Source organism: Emys orbicularis, chromosome 22, assembly GCF_028017835.1.
Source record: "Emys orbicularis isolate rEmyOrb1 chromosome 22, rEmyOrb1.hap1, whole genome shotgun sequence".
NCBI lineage: Eukaryota > Metazoa > Chordata > Testudines > Emydidae > Emys > Emys orbicularis.
In genome coordinates this window covers 7,137,716-7,161,143 of record NC_088704.1, presented here as the reverse complement: position 1 = coordinate 7,161,143, position 23,428 = coordinate 7,137,716, and the positions used below count along the sequence as shown (strand labels likewise).

General features: G+C 53.8%; 1 protein-coding gene across 2 annotated transcripts in view; it reads right to left on the bottom strand.

Moving 5' to 3' along the window:
* The window catches only part of ARHGEF10L (Rho guanine nucleotide exchange factor 10 like), a 130,214-nt gene that overhangs the window by 91,895 nt on the left and 14,891 nt on the right, over positions 1 to 23,428 (bottom strand). The window contains exons 4-7 of one of the 2 annotated variants that reach the window (XM_065421255.1): positions 16,085 to 16,176; positions 14,186 to 14,269; positions 5,167 to 5,324; positions 1,034 to 1,150 (exon numbers count right to left, since the gene is read on the bottom strand). In XM_065421255.1, the coding sequence (XP_065277327.1) occupies positions 1,034 to 1,150; positions 5,167 to 5,324; positions 14,186 to 14,269; positions 16,085 to 16,176 (451 nt within the window). Of the gene's footprint in view, positions 1 to 1,033; positions 1,151 to 5,166; positions 5,325 to 14,185; positions 14,270 to 16,084; positions 16,177 to 23,428 lie in introns of those variants that run through there. The other variant, XM_065421256.1, reaches the window with a different exon arrangement.

The following is a 23,428-nucleotide window of genomic DNA, read 5'->3' as shown; positions in this document are numbered from 1 at the left end:
AGTAGCTAACTAGAGCTAACAGCACCAGTGCACTGGAGTTAAGGAGGTCTGGGGGGGGGGGGGGGTTAGGGCTCCCATGAACTCGGCAGTGAAGACAAGCCCTTAAATAAGGTTCTGCTGCTTTTTACTCCCCATAGTCGTGCAGGAGCCAATGCAGCTGGCAGAGGGGGGGTGCGGGATCCCAGGCCATCTGGTGCAAACCACATTGTTAATTAGCTTCCAATCAGCGACACCTGGGGCTGCACAGGGGTCACCAAGGGCAAAATTTGATCTGCAGAACCTTTTACTGGTCACAAGGCACAAGGAAAATGCTGGGTGAGGTGCTCAGATCCAAAAGGGAGCTGGCAGATAAACCCCTCCTCCTCCTGCATCATTTTACTTGGAAGCCAAGCTCATTTGAAAGAAAGCAAACCTGGAAATGCCATTTTTAGAGTCACTTTTCAGAGCCACACCCATGCTGTGTGGAACCCCTGGGAGGCAGGGAAGCATTCTACCCCTTTTCCCAGAAAGGTTTCTTGATTTCCCAGAAACCAAGGCACAAAGGTGACATGGCTTGGCCACAGGCAATGGGTGTAGCTACACTTCGAGCTCGAGGGGACATATCCATGCTAGCGCTGGTGGAGCTAGCGTACTAAAGATAGAAGCGTAGCTGCCCCGAGTACATGCCTAGAGTCTCGGACGGGATCGTACTCCGGGCGACCGGCCCCTCCTGCCACTTGCATTGCCACGGCTACACTTCTCCGTTCAGTCCTCTAGCTGCAGCGGAGCTAGCGCGGGTACGTCTCCTCGAGCTGGGGGGTTTGCACGTACCCAGGGAGTCACCAGGAACAGAACCGACGCCTGGTTCTCGCCCCTGGTCCACGCGCCTCTGCCCCTTTAAGAGCATCTCACAGTGCCCCTTTAAGAGCATGCTTGCAGACTTGAGTTCAGCGGGCCTGGTGTAAAAAGGAAGCAATCATGCGAAGCAGAGAGAGACTGCAACCCAGGAGGGATCGATAAGGGGGTAAAAAAAAGTCTGAAGGAGGGACAGTACCTTACAATCGTATTTCTGCTTCAGCTCCTGCATGTCTCTCCCCCCAACTCTTAAAGCCAGAATGTCCCTCTTTGTCCTGGCGTATCTCTCCTTTAGCCTATTCAGGTCTGGAGAAAGCTGCGCCCCAAGCAATCAGGTAGGAGGAGAAGCAACAGGCGGCGGGAAGAGAGGCAGAGAAGAGAGATTCAGGTAAGCAGCCAAACACAGGAGGAGAAACAAGAGGACCAGTGATCCGTCTAGACTAGCCCGTCTGAATGCAGGTGGGGCGCTCCTGTCCCCTCCATCCGAAGGAGAAGAGCACCTGCCATGACCCCCACCAGGGTGGGGATAGCTCTTGTCCTGCTCCCTGGAGGGGAGCGAGGGGGAATCTAATTGCTCAGGAGAGCAAGAGGCCTTGTGCTGAACAGTGGCCAAGGCTCTCCCCACCCCAAGGCCATGTCTGCAGTGGTGCACCAAGACCTACTGGAGCTCCTCTGAGGCAGGGGAGAGGGGCTGCCAAGCAGGGATGCTCCCCCCCCAGGCACCAGGAAGAAGGGCATTCCAGATTGTGGGTCCTGGGCCCCCCCTTTAGAGATCCAGCCAGGCAACAACCGCTATGTCCAGTAATTTACCGGGCTCTCCACAGCCCCCAATCCCATGTCAAGGCCCCCGATGCAGGAGCCCATCCCCCGACTCTGAGCCCAAGGAGAACTCGCTACGGGGGCGGGGAGAGGAGAGGGGGCAAGGGAGGGTCCCACTGCTGCATTAAGACAAGCTGCTTCGTAGCCCTGCCCAGCATGTCCCCCCCAGACCGCACAGCAAAGCGGGACAGAGGCAAGCGCACGCAGGAGCCTGGAGGTGGGGGGGCGGAAGGAGGGGGTAGCACAGGCTCATGCAGTATGCAGGGCGCCAAGCGGGATCTCAGCCACCAGGAGGCATTGCCGGGTGCCCCCCATCCTGGTCAACCCTCTCCCCTCCCGTCTGCGTCCCGTCCCCAGTCAGAGGCACTCTGTGGAACAGTCCGATTGCTGGAGCGTCTTGTCCCAGCTGACTGGGAGCGCAAAGCACCGACAGGCAATAGGAACAGACGTAACAGCTTTGTCGTGCACGTCTGCCCCACGTGGGTATCTGCCCGGCACTGGCTGCACCCCATAGTCCTGCTCCAGCGCACGCTGGGCTCAGTGTAAAACCCGGGAGGGATTCTCTGGGGCACGGGCTCTTCTCTGCTTGCGCCACAGTCCTGGTTTGGACTCAGAACAGGACATCACAGAGGAAAAACCTCTACGGACAACACACCTATAGGCAGGGCTTAATTTGTGCTGGGGCGTGCCAGGGCTAAGCCCCGGCGCCTCCAGGCCCGGCCGTTCGGGGCCCCGGCGCCTCCGGGCCCGGCCGTTCGGGGCCCCGGCGCCTCCGGGCCCGGCCATTCCGTTATGAAACTAAAAAAGATGGCTTGAGCCCCGGCACCCAATTGCTTGAGCTCCAGCACCTCTTCCGTTACCAATTAAGCACAGGCAATAGGTCTATGCGCCCTTTCGAGAAGGTGCCAGCCTATGGTAGGATTTCACGACTAACCGCTTCGAGAGGCATTCGGCCAGTTCTGAATGACGGAGGGACGACCCGCCACGCAAGATAACGGGACACTCAGGGTCCAGACCCCCCAAGGGGAGAACAGAAGCTTTAACCCCCCCTCCCCCCAAAATGAGCAGTTGAACTAGCTGATTTATAGTACAATAATACAGTATGCAATGTGTATCGAGGAAGGTCTTTTATGGAAGCTTATAATGTTCTGAACTTGGTCATCATGAGATAAGACGACAGAGCACGGATCTGTCTATATAAACACTGTGCTCATAACCTGCATTACAATTTCAGGTACACCTCACCACCGGGAGGGGCGCCGCCCACGCCAGGGCGTGACAGGAAACTGGCGTGACGTAACAACCGTCACTCGGCGGGTGCTGTCCGTGAAACACTGGATCTTCCCCACGGCTCAGGGGTACACTGGGAAACTGTTCAAAGGCAATACGCAGCTTGTACTAGAAAAGGGGTTTTATCGAACGTAGACACGTTTGTCGGTAACTGTCATCTCTGAATTGGTGGCTTTTCTAGTCAATGGCATCACTACAGAAGGGATGTGGACAAGGGCTGGTCTACACTGGGGGGGGGAATCGATCTAAGATACACAACTTCAGCTACGTGAATAGCGTAGCTGAAGTCGAAGTATCTTAGATCAATTTACCTGGGGTCCACACGGCGCGGGATCGATGGCTGCGGCTCCCCCGTCGACTCCGCTACTGCCGCTCGCTCCGGTGTAGTTCCGGAGTCGACGGGGAGCGCGTTTGGGGATCGATATATCGCGTCTTAACGAGACGCGATATATCGATCCCCGATAAATCAATCTCTACCCGCCGATACGGCGGGTAGTCTGGACGTACCCCAAATTGAAGCAAGTCCAGCGGAGGGCAACGAAAATGATATGGGGGCTGGGGCACGTGACTTACGAGGAGAGGCTGAGGGAACTGGGGTTATTTAGTCTGCAGAAGAGAAGAGGGAGGGGGGATTTGATAGCAGCCTTCAACTACCTGAAGGGGGGTTCCAAAGAGGATGTTCTCAGTGGTGGCAGATGACAGGACAAGGAGTAATGGTCTCAAGTTGCAGTGGAGGAGGTGTAGGTTGGATATTAGGAAACACTATTTCACTAGGAGGGTGGTGAAGCACTGGAATGGGTTCCCTAGGGAGGTGGTGGAATCTCCATCCTTAGAGGTTTTTAAGGCCCAGCTTGACAAAGCCCTGGCTGGGATGATTTAGTTGGGATTGGTCCTGCTTTGAGCAGTGGGTTGGACTAGATACCTCCTGAGGTCTCTTCCAACCCTAATCTTTTGTGATTCTAATAAACCTTTTGTTTCTTTGCACCCCACACAGGTCTCTGGTGCACAAACCGGGTGGACGCAGGGGCCAAAGTCAGCTGGTGTCTGGGGGGCTGGTCTCACACCTTTGAGGGTGACGCACCAGAGGGGAAAGTCTGCGTCTGGTGGTTAAGAACTCGGGGAGGACGGATTTGGGAAGACTCGGGACGGGAAGGGCTGCTGGTGTCACCCTGCAAAGGCCGGTGGACGCCAGAGTGAGACCTCGTGCTTGTGGGCCGGCTACTGGCATCAGGACTCTGAACCAAAGCTGCACAGCAGGGGGTAAGTGAACCCCTTCCTGGCCTGGGCGGCCCCCAAATTGTCCCAGCTGGGATTCTTGCTGCCCCCATTTGACTGCACCAGAACAGCCCTGCAGCCAGCTGTACATCGTTTGCATCATGAACCATTAGCAGGGGTTCAAAGAGGACAAGATCTAGCGTGCATGGCGGGGGCGGGGGGGACACGGCAATGTACCCCGATAGCCTGGGAACAGAGCCTCGGCTCCTAGGAAACTGCAGCCACGAGTAGAATCCTGGTTCAAACAAGGCCACAAATGGCCTCCCCAGTACCAGGTGATATCGGAGACCAGCAGCTAATTTATTATCCCAGTTCAATTTCTCTGGGCAAGATGTTAAATTAAAAAAAAAATCCACCCACCATCTGCTTGAACACCTGGTTATTATATGGGGCTTTTCCTCCATAGATCTCAAAGCAAGTCAGTGCCATTAGCCCCATTTTACAGATGGGGAAACTGAGGCAGAGAAGGGCAGGGACTAGCAGAGTCAGGAATAGAACCCAGGTCTCCTGAGTCCCAGTCCAGTGCTCTGCCCACTAGGCAACAGTCTCTGGGGGTCCACTTAAGTCCCCTTCCCCTCTCCCAGGCAGCGGGGATTATTCAAGCTAAAAGGTTTCACATCCAGGCCATCCGAGTGCACCCCATAGCTCAGCTGAGTCAAATTTGAAACAACTACACCCCTCGCATCCTCCCAGTCTGCTGCTTACCCTCAAGCTATTGATACACCAGTCCCTTAACCATGGATGGGCTACGAACATTTACAACTGGGCATTAGCCTGACAAACCATTTAGCGTTTACCCTCCAGCGCCCCCAACCAGTACAGCCCTGGATCATCGACGAGAGAAGTGGGTCAGAGGTTTTATTTCAAACTGGTGCGCCACCACCCCACACCAGCCATCGAGGCAGGACCGGTTGTATCAGCTCTCAGGGCACATTGTGTGCCGATTACCTTTGGCTGGAAGGACGCCTTGTGTTTGGCAGGTTCCACCTCAGGCTTGGCCTCTTCGCCAGAATCCTCGCTGTAGCTCTCAAACTCGCTGGAGCTCCAGCCTAGGTCCTCGGCTTCCCGATGTGCCCCATCCTCGAAAATCAGGTTCCTGTCTGCCCCTGTCGGGGCGGGGGAAAGAACAGAACACCATTGGCAAAGGCCTACGGCATTGACCCTCGGGAGGAGGCATTTGCTTCGACCCACGACGTGCCCAATTAATTCAGCATTATCCACAGTGTGCCTCTCGGCTTCCCACACTGCCCATTTCCAGGGTTGACCCAGGCCCGGATATCGCGCTGCATTCACTTGCCTCGGAAGGCATTGCTCCAGAATGAGGCAAATCTTCTGAATCTATGGCTACAAGCGTCAGTAAGCCATACCGGGGTGAAAATGAGGAGAAGCGCCGCCTAAGGAAATTGGTGGAACTTAGAGCTCTTCCAACCAGGCAGGACAGTGGATGAGAAAAGGAACCATCTTGCAAGCGGCAAGGGGGCTGGGGCAGGCTGGAGAAGGACAAGGCGACTCAGTGATCTTTTCCCCCTCTCCAACCTCTGTTTCCAGGTGCTGTATTCAGGAAAGGCAACTAGTGGGTGAGGCCAGTTCTCTTAACATTCATGCTCAGAGCAGCTATGCACCATGCCCAAAGGACAAGACTAGGCCAGCAGGGCGTAGCAGCTCTGGCCAAGCAGCAACTCTCCCTCTGAGAACGGAGATGGTGGCATAGACAGACCAGCCACAAGTCACCACAAGGAACTTGAGAAAAGAGGGTGGAGCAGAGGGGCTTGGACCCATGGAAAGCAAGGTGAGAAGTCCTGAGAGTTCCAGGGGAACATGACGACCCATGAGGAGCAGCCTCGGAGGCTGCACAGATCGACAGCCGATTCCCCACCGAGTCGGCAATAACTGTGGGATCACGAGACACAGCACAGGTCGGTATCAGTAGGTGGGTGGGTAGGCGGAGCGGCGCTGCCCAGCAGAGGGCGATCCTGTGCCACAGTTGGAAGGCTTCGTTCTCTTCCTGGAATTGGACAGACAGGTGGCTAATGCTGACGCATCCCAAGCTAGAGCCTGCAGACCCAAGGCAGGGAGGTCCCCCCGGGGCAGGCACAGTGAGAGGCGGCATTTCTCAAGAGAGATCAGGGAAGGTGGGAGAGAGGCACGTTATTATTGCTCATTTCTGTGACTATAGTGCCCGAAGGACCCAGTCGGGATGGGGACCCCACCGTTCTCTACAAACAGTCCCTTCCCCAAAGAGATGAGGATCTAACTAAAGCAGGGCAAGGAAGGAGCACTAACCCCATTTTATAGATAGGGAGCGGAGGGCCTGAGAGATTAAGTGATTTGCCCAAGGTCACAGAGGAATCAATGTCACAGCTGGGAGAGTCCCAAGCCCTGGGGAACACTGTTGGCAAAAACAGCGCCCCTAACCACAGTGTCCTTCTTCCCCCCCCTTCCTATTTGTGTTTAAACCTTGTCTATTTACTACTTTCCTCCTCCTCCTCTAGCCTGGACCATGTGCTTTTCCATTTCGATTGGTCAAGCCGCCATCCATTCCCTATTTCAGCGGATCCATTTTCCGCTCGTCAGCCCAAAGGAGAGATTTGGTAACACGGAAGAGGATTTGGGGCGGGATCTTGCACATTTCTGTCACGTCTAAAATAAAAACCCAGCCCATGCGACACTGCAGGGAGTGTGCCACGCAGCCCCTTTAAACAGACTCAGGGGGAGGGCTAGCTCAGTGGTTTAAGCATTGGCCTGCTGTGAGTTGTGAGTTCAATCCTTGAGGGGGCCATTTAGGGATTTGGGGATTTAGTTGGGGATTGGTCCTGCCTTGAGCAGGGGGTTGGACTAGATGACCTCTTGAGGTCCCGTCCAACCCTGATATTCTATGATAACACAGTGGTGCCAGTACTATTTATTTATTTCTTATTTGCATTGCAGTAGCTACCCCGAAGTCCCATCACCACCTCATCCCGCTCGGTGCTGTACAAACACAGAACCCAAGGGTGTCCCTGCCCCAACCAGCTGCTGCGTCAGCCACCCCAGAGTCAGGCGATAGCAAGGTGAGCCCAATTCAGAGTTTAAAAAAAAAAAAAAATCCATTCCCAGATGTATTCTCTCCTTGGCAAGCAAGTCGTCCGTATCCCCAACCCCCAGCTTTCTTGTGGCCCATGCTGCCTCTGTTCAGTGTCTCGTGCGTTGCAGAACCACAGGAGTCTCACCTTTATTTGCACAAGAACCAGAATAGCCAAGTGAAGAAATGTGCCTGCTTTCACCGGACCCAGATGGCTTATTCCTTTACCGTAGACGCAGGTCTCTGGTGAAGGTCAGAGGTACACCTGCACCATCTCTGAGCCTGCTACGGCAGAAGATGGCCAGGCCCCTGGGCCTTCTATCCCAGCTGATTCCACCGAGCCTCAACTACCAGGAACTTTTGGAACCTTTGCCCCAAGTTACCATGGCACCGCGGGGCCCGTTCCTCCTCCAAGCTCCCGCCAGCACATGGCGGCCATATTTAAACACAGTCCTGCTCCTCTCAGTGGAGGCACAACACAAAGACACGCAGCTTTCATTGAGCTCTTGCCATTTTTTTTTTTTAAAAGACCGATCACGAGGCTGAAGGGACGGGCCTTAGAGGCCAGCCACACCATCCTCAGCTCCCTGAGCTTGGCTGACCTCCTCACTCCAATGAACTCAACAGCAACACTTCCCATCGACTCCAGTGGGGCCAGGATTTCAGCCCTGGTTTGTATTTCCTTGTCTCTGGTGGGCCCTTCCCACCTGTTGGAACAGCGAGAAAGATCCCCACAGTCCTTCCATCATTCCTAGACTCCAAGGCCAGACGAGACCATCGTGATCCTCTAGTCTGACCGCCCGTATACCACAGGCCAGAGACCTCCCCCAACACCATTCCTAGGGCAGATCTTTTAGAAAAACATCCGATCTGGAGTTAAAAATTGTTAGCGATAGACCCACTATGACCCTGGTACGTTGTTCCAATGGTTAATTACTCACACCATTAAAAATTTACACCTTATTCCCAGTCTGAATTTGTCTAGCTTCAGCTTCCAGCCATTGGATCATGTTGGACCTTTCTCTGCTAGATTAAAGAGCCCGTTACTAAATATTTGGTTCCCCATGTAGGTGCTTACAGATTGTGATCAAGTCACCCCTTCACCTTCTCTTCGTTGAGCTAAATAGACTGAGCTCCTTGAGTCTCTCACTATCAGGCAGGTTTTCTAATCCTTTAATCATTCTCATGGGTCTTCTCTGACCCCTCTCCAATTTATCAACATCCTTCTTGAATTGTGGACACGAGAACTGGACACAGGATTCCAGCAGCGGTCGCACCAGTGCCAAATGCAGAGATAAAATAGCCTCTCTGTTCCTACTCGAGATTCCTCTTATAGATTCATAGATTCTAGGACTGGAAGGGACCTCGAGAGGTCATCGAGTCCAGTCCCCTGCCCTCATGGCAGGACCAAATACTGTCTAGACCATCCCTGATAGACATTTATCTAACCTACTCTTAAATAGCTCCAGAGATGGAGATTCCACAACCTCCCTAGGCAATTTATTCCAGTGTTTAACCACCCTGACAGTTAGGAACTTTTTCCTAATGTCCAACCTAAACCTCCCTTGCTGCAGTTTAAGCCCATTGCTTCTTGTTCTATCCTTAGGGACTAAGATGAACAAGTTTTCTCCCTCCTCCTTATGACACCCTTTTAGATACCTGAAAACTGCTATCATGTCCCCTCTCAGTCTTCTCTTTTCCAAACTAAACAAACCCAATTCTTTCAGCCTTCCTTCATAGGTCATGTTCTCAAGACCTTTAATCATCCTTGTTGCTCTTCTCTGGACCCTCTCTTGACGCATCACAGGATTGTATTTGCCCTTCTGGCCACAGCGTCGCACTGGGAGTGCATGTTCAGCTGATTATCCACCACACACCACCAAAATCTCTTCCAGAGTCACTGCGTCCCAGGAGAGAGTCCCCCACTCTAAGTATGGCCGACATTGTGTGTTTCTAGATGGACACATTTACATGTATACTTGCAGAAGCAGGTGACCGAATTGGCAACCCATTGGCCTTGCTCCTCTGGGCCAGAGATGGAGACCAAGGCTAACGTCAGACTAGAGACCTCTGATGTTGGCAATGCACAGCACTCTCCATAGGCTAAAATTTGGATGGGCTCCTGCTCTTCTGTCCAGTGGTAAAGCTCAGCTGCGGACAGTTGGATTTTTTCCACCGTCGGAACATCCACTCCTAAAGCTAGGGAGGGACCTGCGTTCCATATCCAGGCTGGCAGGAGGAGGAGGAGGAGGAGGAGGAGGAGATGCACTGGAAGGAATGCAGGCAGACAGGCATTTTAAACTGACAGCTAACACAGGATTCCAGTCATCAGGCTATTATTAAACAAAAAGATAAACAACTCCCTAGAAGAGGATTTGGTTTTGGGTAACCAGTGCAACTGGCCATGGAGGAGCGAAAAAACACAATCACTGCAGCCGTCATGAGACGATTGCAAAATTAACCTGCATTTCCATCTCCTGAGCTTTCCATCAAGGGGCAAAAGAAGTGTGGATGGAGATGAAGGAGTGTTCATCATCATCACATGTAGGTAGCTAGGTACCACCTACATGACAGGCAGCAGCACGTCTCACAGCCCCGGGCAACGGACGCAGAGTCACAGGGCTCTGGTGCTAAAAATAGCATGTAGACATGCAGTCTGGGACTGGAGCCCGGGCTCTGAAGCCTAGGGAAGGGGCGTGGGTTTCACAGCCTGAACTGTCTACACAGCCATTTTTAGCACCATTAGTGCAAGCCTGAATCTGGGGACTCGGAGATTCCCTATTGTGGGCTGCTGCTTGCCACACAGACATACCTGTAAGGTACAGGCTGTCCTCGTCCCCCGAGCTTACAGGTCAAATAGATAATAGAGACAAAAGGGGGAGGGGTAAAGGAATTATTGCCCCCTTCCCCTTTTCACAGACGGGACACTGAGGCAGGGTAAGGGTCAGGATGCTCAAAAGAACTTTGGTGCCTAAGTCCCTATTTCAGGCACCTAAACTCACTCAGCCCCTAAACTGTCAGGGTAAAAGTTCCCTCAGCCCCTGTGTCTCTCTCTGCTGCCTCCCTGTGGGTGTCCGGATGCCTATCCCCCACCTAAGCCCAGGGTGACTCCCAACCCATGGAAGACAGGGGTTCGCCACCTAAGTGGCGTCCAAGGCTCAGTCTAGTAGGCACCCTCTTAGCCCGCCGACCAGATTGGGCCCATTCAAAACTTGGCAGGAGGAAGAGGAGCGACTTAGGATCATTGTGAGAGGGAGAATGTCTCTGTCATCCAGCGATTCGGGCATCCAGATGGGAGACCCTGGGTCCTGTCCTCCTGCTCCAACCACTCCGTCATTATTCCTCCACAGTGGGCCTGCTTCAACAGGCGAGATGGGGGGAGCCCCCATCCGAATATCCCATAGCTCAGTGGTTAGAGCTGGGAGACCCCTGGTTCCAATCCTCTCTGCCCCTCTGGCGGTGAGGGCACTAATCACTGGCTTAAATTAAATAAAATAAATAAATAAATAAAGCTTAAAATAAATACAGCTGCAAGGTGGGTGGCACGCCCCCACCCCCAAAATGGCATAAGGTGCCCAACTCTGAAGAGAGTTCCTGGCTTCAGAATTGCTAAGCAGAAATAGGCACCTCCCTGCAGCCCAGACTTGGGAGCCTAGATCGCCCACCCCTCTGGTCGGCATCTCCCACTGACTAGCTTAGGCAGCTCCCTGCCACGCATGAATTGCAGTCAAAGGTGCCCAGCTCTCCCCCTGCGTTGGACAGAAGTGTAGGCGTCTAACTCGTGCTTTGGGAATCACCGTGATTTTTCCAGGCACCTAAAATTATGCCTGGTGACGCTCGGTGTCAAGGTCTAACTCCTTTGGAGCATTCAGCCCGAAGTGACTTGCCTATGGTCACACACAGACTGCGGCAGAGCCGGGAATTGCCCCCAATCTCCCAAGTCCCAGCTCACTGCTCTAGCCACTAGGCCATGCTTCAGACCTCAACCAGAGCTTACCCAGCACAGAAAGTGACGGCGGGGGACTGACTCCCCCTTGCAACGCATCCAAGCTAGAGGCTGCCTGCAGCTCGAGATGGATATTCTAGGTCCCCGAGTCAGTCTCATGAGCCCGAGATGTGATATACCTAAGATCATATTATCAATGATGTTTTCATCCTCTGGACAGATCTAAACTCCCTCAGATTTCCACCACTGCTTCAACCACCATCATCCATCCATTAAACGCTCTCTAGTACTCCCACGCCACCATCAACATGTTGGACACCATAAGCAGCTTCAACAATGGAACCCTACAGACAATTATATACAAAGAAACCCGCGGACCACCACACCTACCTCCACAGATCCAGGAACCATCCTAGACACACCAAGAAATCGGTTATCTACAGCCAGGCCACCAAATATGCTCCAAGAGACCACAGAATATGCTCCCAGGAGAAAGTCCAGGATATACACCCTCACACACTTAAAATCACCTTCACCAAATACGGACACACCACCAGAGAAGTAAATCACATCATGGAACAGTCCTCCCTTGGGAGAACTTGCTTCAATATGGAAATACCCCTCCACCCCCTGCGACCGCACACCTCTAGTTGTCACCTACCACCCCACAATGGAACTCATATGGGATAGCATTAAAGAATTACAACCCTTACTTGACAGGGACCATATCCTGAAAGCAATCTTTCCTGAACCCCCGCTTCTGGCCTTCAAACCCCCCCCCCCCACCACCACCTCTCCAAGCTCATCTTCAGAAGCAAGCTCCCCACAGACCCGGGCCCACCAACTCAAAGCAGCACCAGACCCTGCTAGAAGAGAAGCAAAAACTGCAGACATCTCCACTGCTATGATGATCAACACCCCCCCACAGCACACTTTTCAAGATCCATGGGTCCTACACATGCCTATCACAACGTGTGGTGTACCTCACCCAGTGCACTAAACGCTCCAACAACAACTATGTGGGTGAAACCAGACAATCACTACACTCTCGAAGAAACTCACACAGGAAAATGATAAAAGACAAAAATCACCCAGGGACAACCACTGTTCACAAAACGATCACTCCGTATCGGACCTCTCAGTCCTTGTCCTCAACGGAAACCTGCACAGCACCTTCCAAAGACAAGCCTGGGAGTTTAAATTCATAAACTTTGCTAGACACTAAAAATCAGGGACCAAATAGAGAACCTGGATTTATAGCTTGTTACAACAATCTTTTCTCTCCCCCCATAATTGGAGACGTGTTAACTGGCCACTTCACCTTGAAAGGTCCCTAGAAATATGTGCTAACTACTTATGCTAAACACTCGTCCCACCTTGTATTTCCTGTGATGCTCTGAGTGCCTTTCCCGGACCTGAAACTGGTCTCGCTCACCAACAGAAGATAAAAGATATGACCTCACCTGCTTGTCTCCATAATAACCTGGCACCAACACGCCTACAACAACACAGCAAACAAAGAGGGAGGTGCCATCAGTCGAAGGGCCTGGCTACCCTGGAGAGTTTGCAGCTGCGTCATTGTAAACTCTCTAATGTAGCCGCTCTAAGCCGACGGGAGAGCGCTCTCCTGTCGGCTTAACTACTCCAGCCCCCGCGAGCGGCAGTAGCTGTGTCGGCAACAGAAGCCATATTTGGGGTCGGGAAGGAATTTTCCTCCAAGGCAGATTGGCAGAGGCCCTGGGGGTTTTTCGCCTTCCTCTGCAGCATAGGGCACAGGTCACTTGCTGGAGGATTCTCTGCACCTTGAAGTCTTTAAACCATGATTTGAGGACTTCAATGGCTCACACACAGGTTTGATACAGGAGTGGGTGGGTGAGATTCTGTGGTCTGCGTTGTGCAGGAGGTCAGACTAGATGATCATTAAGGTCAGAAGGGACCATTAAGTCTATGATTCTATGAAGCTCTCCCACCGACAGCGCTGTCCACACCCACACTTACGTCGGTGTAACTTACTTCGCTGGTTTATTTTCACCCCTGAGCAACAGAAGTTCCGCCGACAGAAGCTGTAGGGTAGATATGGCCTAAGAGGCCCTCACCTACTCACACAAGCATCTCCAAATAGCCTCTTCCTTGCGTCCTCCGGTCTCGAAGCCACTGCTCACTCCCATATCCCAGGCAGCAGGAGTTTGTTAATTCAGTGCAATGAAATGCAGAGTCCCCCCTTTCCCTTCCTGGTGCCCAGCCAGCCCTTTACAGCTCAGGCTGGCTGTGGGTACAGACCCAGAGCTGCTGTATTTTAAAGGCATGAAAAGCCAATTGCTTTATTCCCCCCCCCCACCCAGGAATCTACCCAGAGGTAAAATCCTTAGGTCACACCACCCTACCCCTACTGCCAGCCACAAAGGGCCCCTTCCTCTGCTGTCAATCAGCAGCTCTGGAGGGGTGGACAGGAGACAGCAAGGCAGATACTCAGCATTGCTTCATCGGCATCAGGAGAGTTACACTAATTACCCTAGCTGATGACCTGGCCCTTTGCTTCCAGAGAGATTCTGATTTAGCTCCAAGCAGGCTGAAAGGACTCAAGAGCAGCAAGTAATCAACAGACCAACAGTGGCTTCTAAAAGGCCAGGGTACTCCTGAAGGAGGCAGGGAAATGGCCCTCTTAGAGCAGGGGACTGAGAGTCAGGACTCCTGGGTTCTATTCCCAGCTCTGCCACAGAATCACCATGCCACCTTGGAGCAAGGCACATCGCCTCAGTTTCCCCATTTGTAAAATGGAGCTCCTCGCACCTACCCATCCCCCAACACTCACGTAAGAGCTCCAAGATCCTTGGATGGGAGGGGCTAGGAGAGAAAGGACAGAGCTGACAGAGGCAGGGGGGGAAGTAGTAGATCAGACGGACAGCCTGTGGGCGTGAAAGACACCTCTGCTCAGAGCAAAATTCTGGGTGGTTCCATACCGTACTGATCAGAGTCCAGATTTTCACAGGGGACGTCATCATAGATCACATCTTCCTCCAGGGCTGGGAACTCAAACCGTTCGCCTGGAACGAAAAGCAACACAGGGCAAGCTGTGGAGAGGAACCTGAAGCCAGCAGAGAACGCGTCATGAGCTTCAGCGACATCCCGCTTTGACTCCTGGCTGCCAAGTGGCAGCGTGGGCCGGTGGGCAGGGCACTAGATTGGGAGTCACCACACCCGGGCTCTATGCCTGCCTCAACCACTGACCTGGCAGCCACGACACTTCACCTCTGGGACTGTTCTTCCTGCCTTGCCTATTTAGATTGTCAACTCTGGGCCGGGACGGTCTCTCACTGGGTATCTGCAAAGGGCCGATCACAAGGGACCTCTTGAGTGCAACGGGAACACAACGGGGAGGAGGGATAGCTCAGTGGTGTGAGCATTGGCCTGCTAAACCCAGGGTTGTGAGTTCAATCCTTGAGGGGGCCATTTAGGGATTTGGGGCAAAAATCTGTCTGGGGATTGGTCCTGCTTTGAGCAGGGGGTAGATGACCTCCTGAGATCTTCTCTGGAACACCTGAGGTTTCAGCACCAACCTTCAGCGTGCTGCTCTCAATGCCTTTCGTGCCTCAGTGGCAAATGCTAGATCCTGCCCCCTCTCTCTGAAGCCTCTGCAAGGAGAGCTCAAAAATCTGTATCTGAGTTTTAGGACTCGATCCTGGCTGCTTTCTAAGGAGCGACAGGCCAGGGCTACAAACATGGGCGTGCCCAGGCACACCCTAATGCAGGGGTGGGAAAATGGCCCCACTCTCCCGGCGCAGCAAGCCGTGTCGTCGGAGCGCCCGGCCGAGCACAGCAAGCCGCCGGCCCCTTCCCCTCTCCCCTGGAGCCATGCGCGCACAGCGCTCTGGGGGCCGGGGCTGCGCGCTCCCGCGGGGCAGCGTCTCTGGCTCTGCGCAGAGCAGAACATGCTGCTAGGAGCCTCATGGTAAGGGGTCCGGGACCGGGGGGTTTGGATAAGGGGTGGGATCCTGGTTGGGGCAGGGGGGGTCTCTGGAGGGGGCAGTCAGGGAGCAGGGGGGGTTGGATGGGGCATGGGAGTCCCGGGGTGTGTCAGGGGGCGGATAGCAGTCAGGGGACAGGGAGCAAGGACGGTTTTGGGGGGGGACAGTAGGGGAGGGTGGTCAGGGGACAAGGAGCTGGGGGGGGCGTTGGATGAGTCGATTGTTCTGGGGGGGGCCTGTCAGGAGGCAGGGGTGTGGAGAGGGGTTGGAGCAGGCAGGGAGCAGGGGGGGTTGTATGGGTCGGGAGTCCCGGGGGTGTGGATAAGTGTCAGGGTAGTAAGGGGACAGGTAGGGTCCTAGGGGGGCAGTCAGGGGACAAGGAGCAGGGAGGTTGGGGGTTTTGAGGGGGGCAGTCAGGGGGCGGGAAGTAGGAGGGAGTGGATGGGGGCTAGGGCAGGGCTCCCTGGGTGCACACCCTAATGAAGTGTGCTGTGCATGCCTGTGGCTACAAAGTGTACATCTCAATGCAAAGTTAGGGGGTCTTCAGCTCTGGGGGCATGGCCCAGATGAGAGCAAAATTGCGGCCAGCTGTGAAATCCAGATCTAGGCCCAAGTGCTGATCCCCAAACATCCAAAATTTGGATCGGTTCTTTGAATCAGACACTTCTCAGATTTCAACCCATCAAGCTCTCAGCACCTTATGTATGGCACGGTAACTGCTACACTGAAGTCTGGTCCCAGACACGCCCAGTGTTTAAATAGAGCCAGGATTTGGGATGGGGAAGCCGTTCCAGGGCACGCTGAAGCTGATCGAACACCACACGAGTCCCTTTGAAGGAATCCAGAGTCATTTCCATCCATCCCGTCCAGCTCAAAGAGGCGTCAGAACCCTACCTCGCCGGGTGCTCTTCCTTCTCCAGCTGCAGGTCCGAGTCCCGGTGTGGGAGCTGCCCACCACGTCCCCATTGCTGACCACCGTCAGGAACCTAGGGCGGGAAGAGCGCTGTGAGTGGTCAGGCAAGCGGAATAGGCAGCCAGTTCACAGGGATGTTTGGGGGAAGCTATGAGCTGTCGCTGGGCAAGTGCAGATCCACCAGCCGGAACGGCAAGGGCCAGCTGTGAGCAAATGCAATGGCCACACCCGAATCGCTTGGCTGCCGACCTGGCTGCCATAGCTAAATGGCACCAAGAGAGGGCGACATGCACGGGCAAGCCGCACTAAGACACGATGGGTCTTTGTCCCCCTCTAGCGGCTGGTCCGTGTAAAAGGTTAGCGAGTTTCCTACTGCTTCCAGCTCCTAGAGTCGCCCCGTAAACAGCAGCGATAGAGGCTCACGGCTTTTAGCTCTGAAGGTCCAAGCCCCTGAGCAGGGCTGGTTACACGTGCATCCACTTACAGACACCAGAGCTGACTCCCAGCACTGGCGCCATCCAGTTACACTGCAGGTCTCAGTCATGCCAGTTCCCAGCACGCCACCCCCACACCGCCAACATGTCCCTCTCACGTGCCCACTGCTTCACTCCACTTGCCTCTCTCTCCTTCTGGTGTCTTTTTCCCCCTTGGCTGCTTTCAACCTATTTCCTCTACTCTCCCCCCCACAGGGCATCCCTTCCTGGTTCTCTGCATTGTGCTCGCTACCTCCTCTCCTGGGTTACTCTCTCTCCGTCATGAGTCAGTCCTCTTCCTCCCCCCACTTCTCTTTTCAAGCTTGTTCGCTCCTTGGGGCTGGAACCTACCATCCGCCTTGATTCTTACCAGTATTGTGCTAGCTCCTAAACGCCTTAACACCAGCGCGCTTGGCGCTGCACAGACAGGTAACTGAGGCAGTCCCAGCCCCAAAGAGCTTGCGATCCAAGTTCCTCTCTTCTGAAGATCCCTCTCCAGACACAAGCAAGATTCACTGCTCAGCTCTGACACAGACTGCCCGCGTGACTCTGGGCAAATCACTGTCTTTCCGTGCCTCAGTTTCCCACCTGTAAAGTGGGGATAATACTTTCTTTCTCTGCCACTAGACTGCAAGTTCTTAGTGGCAGGGACCAGCTCCCACTACATCTGTACAGCCCTAGGTCCACAGGCGTTACTGTAATCCAAACAAACAGCACCCTCCCAATACCCAGCAGGGCTGGACAAACAGGGCTGGCGTGAACCTTCAGCCAAAACTTCAATCTAACCCTTGAGGTTGGAAGAGCTCCATTAGTTGTGCCCCTCCTCATTATTTTTCATGTGTGCAGGCCACGGCACTAGGCTCCCAGGTGCCAGATGGCAGCAGAAGGGCCAAAAGACACAGAAAAAAACCTCCCCCTTGCGAGACTTCCAGTCTAATGTTCCATCCTCTTGGAGATTCATGTAAGCAGCCGAACTGGCGTCAGCACATCATCACATCCTCTAAGCCCATCTGCCACCTGAAGCAGGCGACAGCAGGCTGTCCCAGGGATGTCCACTCATTTGCCAGACAAACCGGGCCCATCATCCAGCATGGAAGGGGTTACGAATTTTTAAAACTCAGTGCAAGAAGCGGGGGGGCTTCCATCAGTATTAGAGGGGAGGCAGGTCTGTGTCCGAGCTTTGGGAAAGGGGGAGGGCTGGAGTGTGCGTGGTGGGGTGGAACAGGATGTCTGAGAGCAGCCAGCGAGATCAAAGCCATAAGGGCTGTTTCCCAGACAGCAGCTGACGGAGTGTCCTGGTGACCCCGCATCCCCCTCCCCGGGGGGCATCCTTGAAGGTTTCTGCCTCTCCCAGCCCTGCAGGAAAATGACCTAACTGGGCAGACCCGGCCATGATCTCAGACCTGGGGAGCAGGGGGTTGCTCCTTGTGCTCTCTCCTCATGGTATTATCTGAACGGCTATTAAAGCAGCATCTGGGGCCACTCAATAGTGCACTGAGTGAACGCACCCAGCCTCTCCCCAGTCCTACAGGGAAGCCGCGATCCAGGTTCAAATCCCCATCATGGAACTAGGGAAATAAGCAGAGTCGACATCCATCCCCTAACATGACTTCGCATCACAGAACATGGCTCACCGCAGTGCTCAGGGGAAGCTTTGCAAGCAGGAGGCATCCAAACCTGGATGAAGGGCTAGCGTGGACCAGCCCCACACGGGCTGGACTAACACACTAAGATCTCCGCTTTAAATCAGGAGGGCGGTGGGCGGACAGAGCTTAGGCTCAGAGCTCAGACTGTCCGCTTGGGCCTGGCTTTATTAAGTAAATAAAACGTCTGGGGAAGCGTCCAAGTCACAAGGCCAGGTCTATGCCCTGGCCTGTAGTTGGGGGGCAGGAACCACACAGATCCGCACGGGGCAGACTCACAGCTTCCTACATTGTCCAACGGCACCAGCAATCCCACTGTCTCAACATGGCTCCCTGCAGCGAATCCAGCCCAGCCAGACTCCAACGGGAGGAGCTTTTCAGAGAGCAATGGTCTCCGAGTATTTACAGTGACAGGCGGCCTTCCCCAAACCAGGTAACCATTCACTAGTCCCCCGGCATGCACAAGCCGAAAGCCCTTGGGGAGCGCAGGGAAGTGAAGGTTAAAGCTCAGGCCGTCCTGGTTAGGCCAGATCAAGGTGTAACAAGCCGAGCCCCAGGTTCAGGCTCTGGCTTGGTCTGACCTCCTTCGTCAGTTTCCAGGTGAGAAGCCAGCACTTTATCCCTTCTCCCCCCCCTGCGCTCGCTCACTCACACACACCCCTATGCCTCCTAGCTGCCCAGAGAGCAAACCTAGACCTTCCCTCCACCCACCCGGTAGCCATGCAAAATATAGGGGAAACTGAGGCACACATCAGCTCTCCACCCCACCCCATAAAAATACCACAGACAATTCCCACTTCATCACCACCCATGGCCTGAGCCAAATCTGTGAGGGTGTCTCCCTGCCGAGCGGGACAGGCCTTGCATTCAGCCCTCCAGTCAGGCCTCGTCTCACTTGTCCCCACTTTCCAATCTGTTGGCAAAACAGGCCTGTCTGGGAGGGCTCCGTTTTCCCCAGTTTTTGGCCCCCTTGCGGGCCTGGCAACAGAGTCCCCTATTGGATGTCCGTCCCCTGAACACCAAAGGAGTACGTCCCTACCCAGCAGTGGCAGGGCCTAGCAAGGCTGCCATTACAGCTTCCTGTACCGTCAGCACGGGACGGGCAGGGTATGCACTTTCCCAGCAGCCTCTGCTGCCTCCATCCACTCTCCCTGCAGGGAACCCACGAAGCAGCACCTGCCTCCTCACGTACCTTCAGAGCAAAGCAAAGTGTCCTGCTCTCCTTGGGAAAAGCAGGGATACAGACACCGCCGACCATGCATGCCAGTCCAGAAATCAGACCCCTCTCTCCAGACCTGGCAGGAGACCCATCACCGCAGCTCCCGGTTCAATCCTCCCCTGGCATCCAGAGACCCTTCTCTTCAGCCACACGCCCACCCTCCTCTGCACTGCAGTGTGCACTGGGCCGGGGACACACGCTGGCTGTGCTGACTGGGCGAGATCCCAAGGCAGCCAGCTAAGCAATATCGCTGTCTCTTCCCTTTAGCAGGCAGCATCTCCTCCACCCTCATTACATCACTCCCTGCAACTGCTGCTGGATCCAGGAGCAACAACGTCAAGCTGACACCTAGCGCCACCGCCCCGCCTCTTAACCTTCCTCCGCTCACGGCTGCCTTCTAGATGGGCTGAGGAAAGCCCGGATTGGCAGGACGAGAGAGAAGAACCCATTAACCGGATCAGAGGCCCTGTATGTCCGTCAAGAGCTGTGGAGACACCGAGAGCTGTGTGAGAAACAGCGACAGACAACAGGAGCCTGACACGGGAGGAAACAGCCTCGGGTGGCTACTTAGTGTTAATATTGATTTTAGAATAGACAGGGACTCTGGAGAGCTAGCTTCTACTCCCAGCTCTGCCACTGACCTGCTGAGTGGCCTTGGGCGAGTCCCTTCACCTACATGCCTCTGTTTCCCCTCTCCAAGTTGTGTCTGTGTTGGATATTTGAACTGCAAGCTCTTCAGTCCAGCAACTGTCTCTCATTATGCATCTGTGCCACATCCAGCACAACAGGGCAGTGAGCTCAGAGGGGCGGCTAGATGCTGCCACAGCAACAATCATTTTTTAAGCATGTTTAACAACAACTGTCTATATCTTTAATCCTACAACAAGAACGAGGAGTACTTTCGGGGGCTCACGAAAGCTTATGCTCAAATAAATTTGTTAGTCTCTAAGATGCCACAAATACTCCTCGTTCTTTTTGCGGCTACAGACTAACACAGCTACCCCTCTGAAACCTTTAATCCTACAGGATCACAGCAGGTTTCCACCCTTCAATCGGACATATCAGTTCCTACTTGCTGAGGTCCCTTCACTCACTACTGAAATGCAGCCACCTCTGGGCTGTAGCACACAGCCACGCTATGCAACAATTTAGAACAAGGGATGAAGAATAACGTCTCTAGCTGAATCTGCAGGGGAAACTTGGAGAAGCACAATGTACTGAAATGCCCTGGCCGTCCCACTCCAAACACCACAAATTGAAGCAGCTAACCTACTTAACCTTTAAACGCAGCTACCGGCTGCTCCTTTGAGCTTATAGAATATTAGTTTTGCTTTTAGAAAGGAGACGTTTGGTCAAAGAAATTAAATGAAAAAGAATCACAACAATAAAAAGCAAATCCAGTATCATGATGTAGCCTATTAAAGCCAGTTCCCTCTGAATACCATTAGGGGCTCAGGATTAAACGGATCTGAAGCGATCTCTTGCAATTCAGACCCAGAACTAACGTGCTGGGGTGAACAGTCCAAGAAAACAGCCTCCGATCTAACTTGGGTCCGAGCCCGTGAGCCACGCCTATATGCACCTGCATACGCTTCCTTCAAAATGCTCATATCTCCTCTAGCCTCCACCACCAAAACCTCCTGGTCCACCACCCATCCCCACAGGCACTGGGCCAGGCATCGCGGCGGGAAAGCACTCGAAATGCAGGTGTTTAATAGCCGGGAGAACTGCGAGGGAGTGATGCCAGGAGAGACCTAGAGGTGGAGGGGAAGGGGAGTTGCTCAGATGGTCCGTGGGGAGGCAAACACTGGAACCGAGCTGGCTTCTAACACCAGCAACTAGTCCAGGTTCTGCAGAGAAAAATTCACCAGGCTTCCCTGACCACCTTCCCAGCAGCACGACCGGATGGGCAGGCAGATCACCCTGCCACAGTCCCCATGCTCTGCCTGCTGGGGACTTCCCCAGCTCTTGCAACCAGGCCCAAGCTGTCCAGTGACAGAACGTCACACCCCTGCATCATTCTAGTAGCCAGAGTCAAGGCTTCCCTTGCTCCTGCCTGCAACTAGCCAGCCATACCAAATGGGGTTGTGTGCCCAACTAAAGCCACCCACACTCTCACCTTTCAGGCTTCATCTAATAGCCCAACACCTGCCTTGCATGGATACACGCCCACGTACATATGACTCAGGTCATTCTCTGAGAACAGGCCATGCCGGGGTCTCCACACATGGAGGTTGCTGTAACAACGGAACATCAGTGCATGTTCGCGACTTGCATCCAGAACGTACGTGCGAGGGCGCACCAGCCCCGAGACCAGACAGCCGGGGATTTCAGTGTCTCTGGGCAGGTTTCACAGCCATCAAATTAGCTGGGATCCAGAGAAACATTCCCTATCTCCTCCCAGATGGCAGGAGGAGAAATGCCTTCGCAATGCCTCTAGGAAACGTTTCACCTCACGTCCATCAGAGGAGCTTAGCTGCTTTGCAGAAATTTAGTACAGGCTTGGAGCAGCTCTGGGAGACATCAGGATTCTTATCCCCATTGTACAGATGGGAAGCTGCGGCAGCAAGGTTACAGGCCTGTCTTTCAGGGGTGCTGAGCACCCACCGCTCCCCTCAACCAGAGCCGAGAGCTCAGCACTTCGGAAAATTCAGGCTGAAGTGACTGGCCCAACATCACGCCGGGAACCAAAAGCAGCATTGGCGGGAAGACGATGACGACAGGCGTCCTGACTCCTTGCCCCTGAACTGCCCTGCCGTGCAAACACACAGGGCCAGATTCACCACTGCCCTGCACCTTTCCCACCAGAGCAAAGCAGGTGTGAAACGCTGCCATTTCGGAGCCAGGAGCGTTTTGCTCTGGGGTAAATGACAACGTGAAGTGCAGGGACATGGTAAATTGGGGCCCAAGGAAAGAAAATATAGGCAGGTATGAAGTGCTCAGTGATTATTGCCTAAAGTGTTCTCCCAACCCTTCTGCTCCCCCCCCCCCCCCGCCCCCAATACCACCCAGTGTCTCCGAGTGCCCACACTGGTTCTGAGCTACCTCTTCCCAGCTGCCAGCAACGAGTCCCCTGTCCATTTTCTCAGCACTTCCTGCTTTTCGCTGCAGTGGCATAGGCTCAAAGGGTAAAGCTGCCCCCTGTCCAGGTTTTCCAAGGGTGATCCCTTGTTCGAGGTAGCTGCCCTGGTAAATCAGTCAGGACGCTCAGCGCGCACTGCCAGCTGGCCAGTTTTATGGGATCATCCCAGTTTTTTGTACCTCAGCGGTGGCCACCCTGTCAGTGAGGTGGGGAAGCTGGAACGGCGGCTGCCAGCAGCGCAGAAAGGAAGGACGGAACAACTGATGCTATTAAAACACCACAAACGAAGCCCACAAGCGATCTGTGTTTAATTGACGTCAGCCTCGTGTCATGCGTTAGTTACACGCCGATGACAATGCAAATATAGACCTGGCTCTTAGCACGGGTGGAGGCCACATCCAGGGAAACGGGTTCTGCTACACACACCCCTCAGCACAGTGTTGGTGGTACCCTTCCCTCTAGTAGCTGGTATACTGCAGGATAATAGCCTACAACTACTAACCACTAATCGACTTATTCCCTCAGCTGCAGCAGTAGAGGTCCATGATAGAGTGCTGAAGTTCCTAGGTTAGAAACCTACTCGGGGGGGGTCATTACATATGCTCTGAATTCTAGGCAAACACGATGCAGGACAGAACAGCGTATTAAAGGACTAAAGCTTCACCAAAACGGTCTTTTAATGGGTGAAAAAATTGGATTTTTGAGTAAACTGAATATTTTGTGAAAAGTAACTGCTTTCTACAGAAATTTTTGATTTTTCATTGAAAAATATCAAATGCCCAAAACAAGAGACTTTTGGCCAAAAAATGAAATATTTCAAGCCTGAAACGTCTCATGGAAGTTATAGTTCAGATGCCTCCTGCCTTCATTCTCTATGGCCAGCCTTCCCAGCTGGACTTCATCTCCCA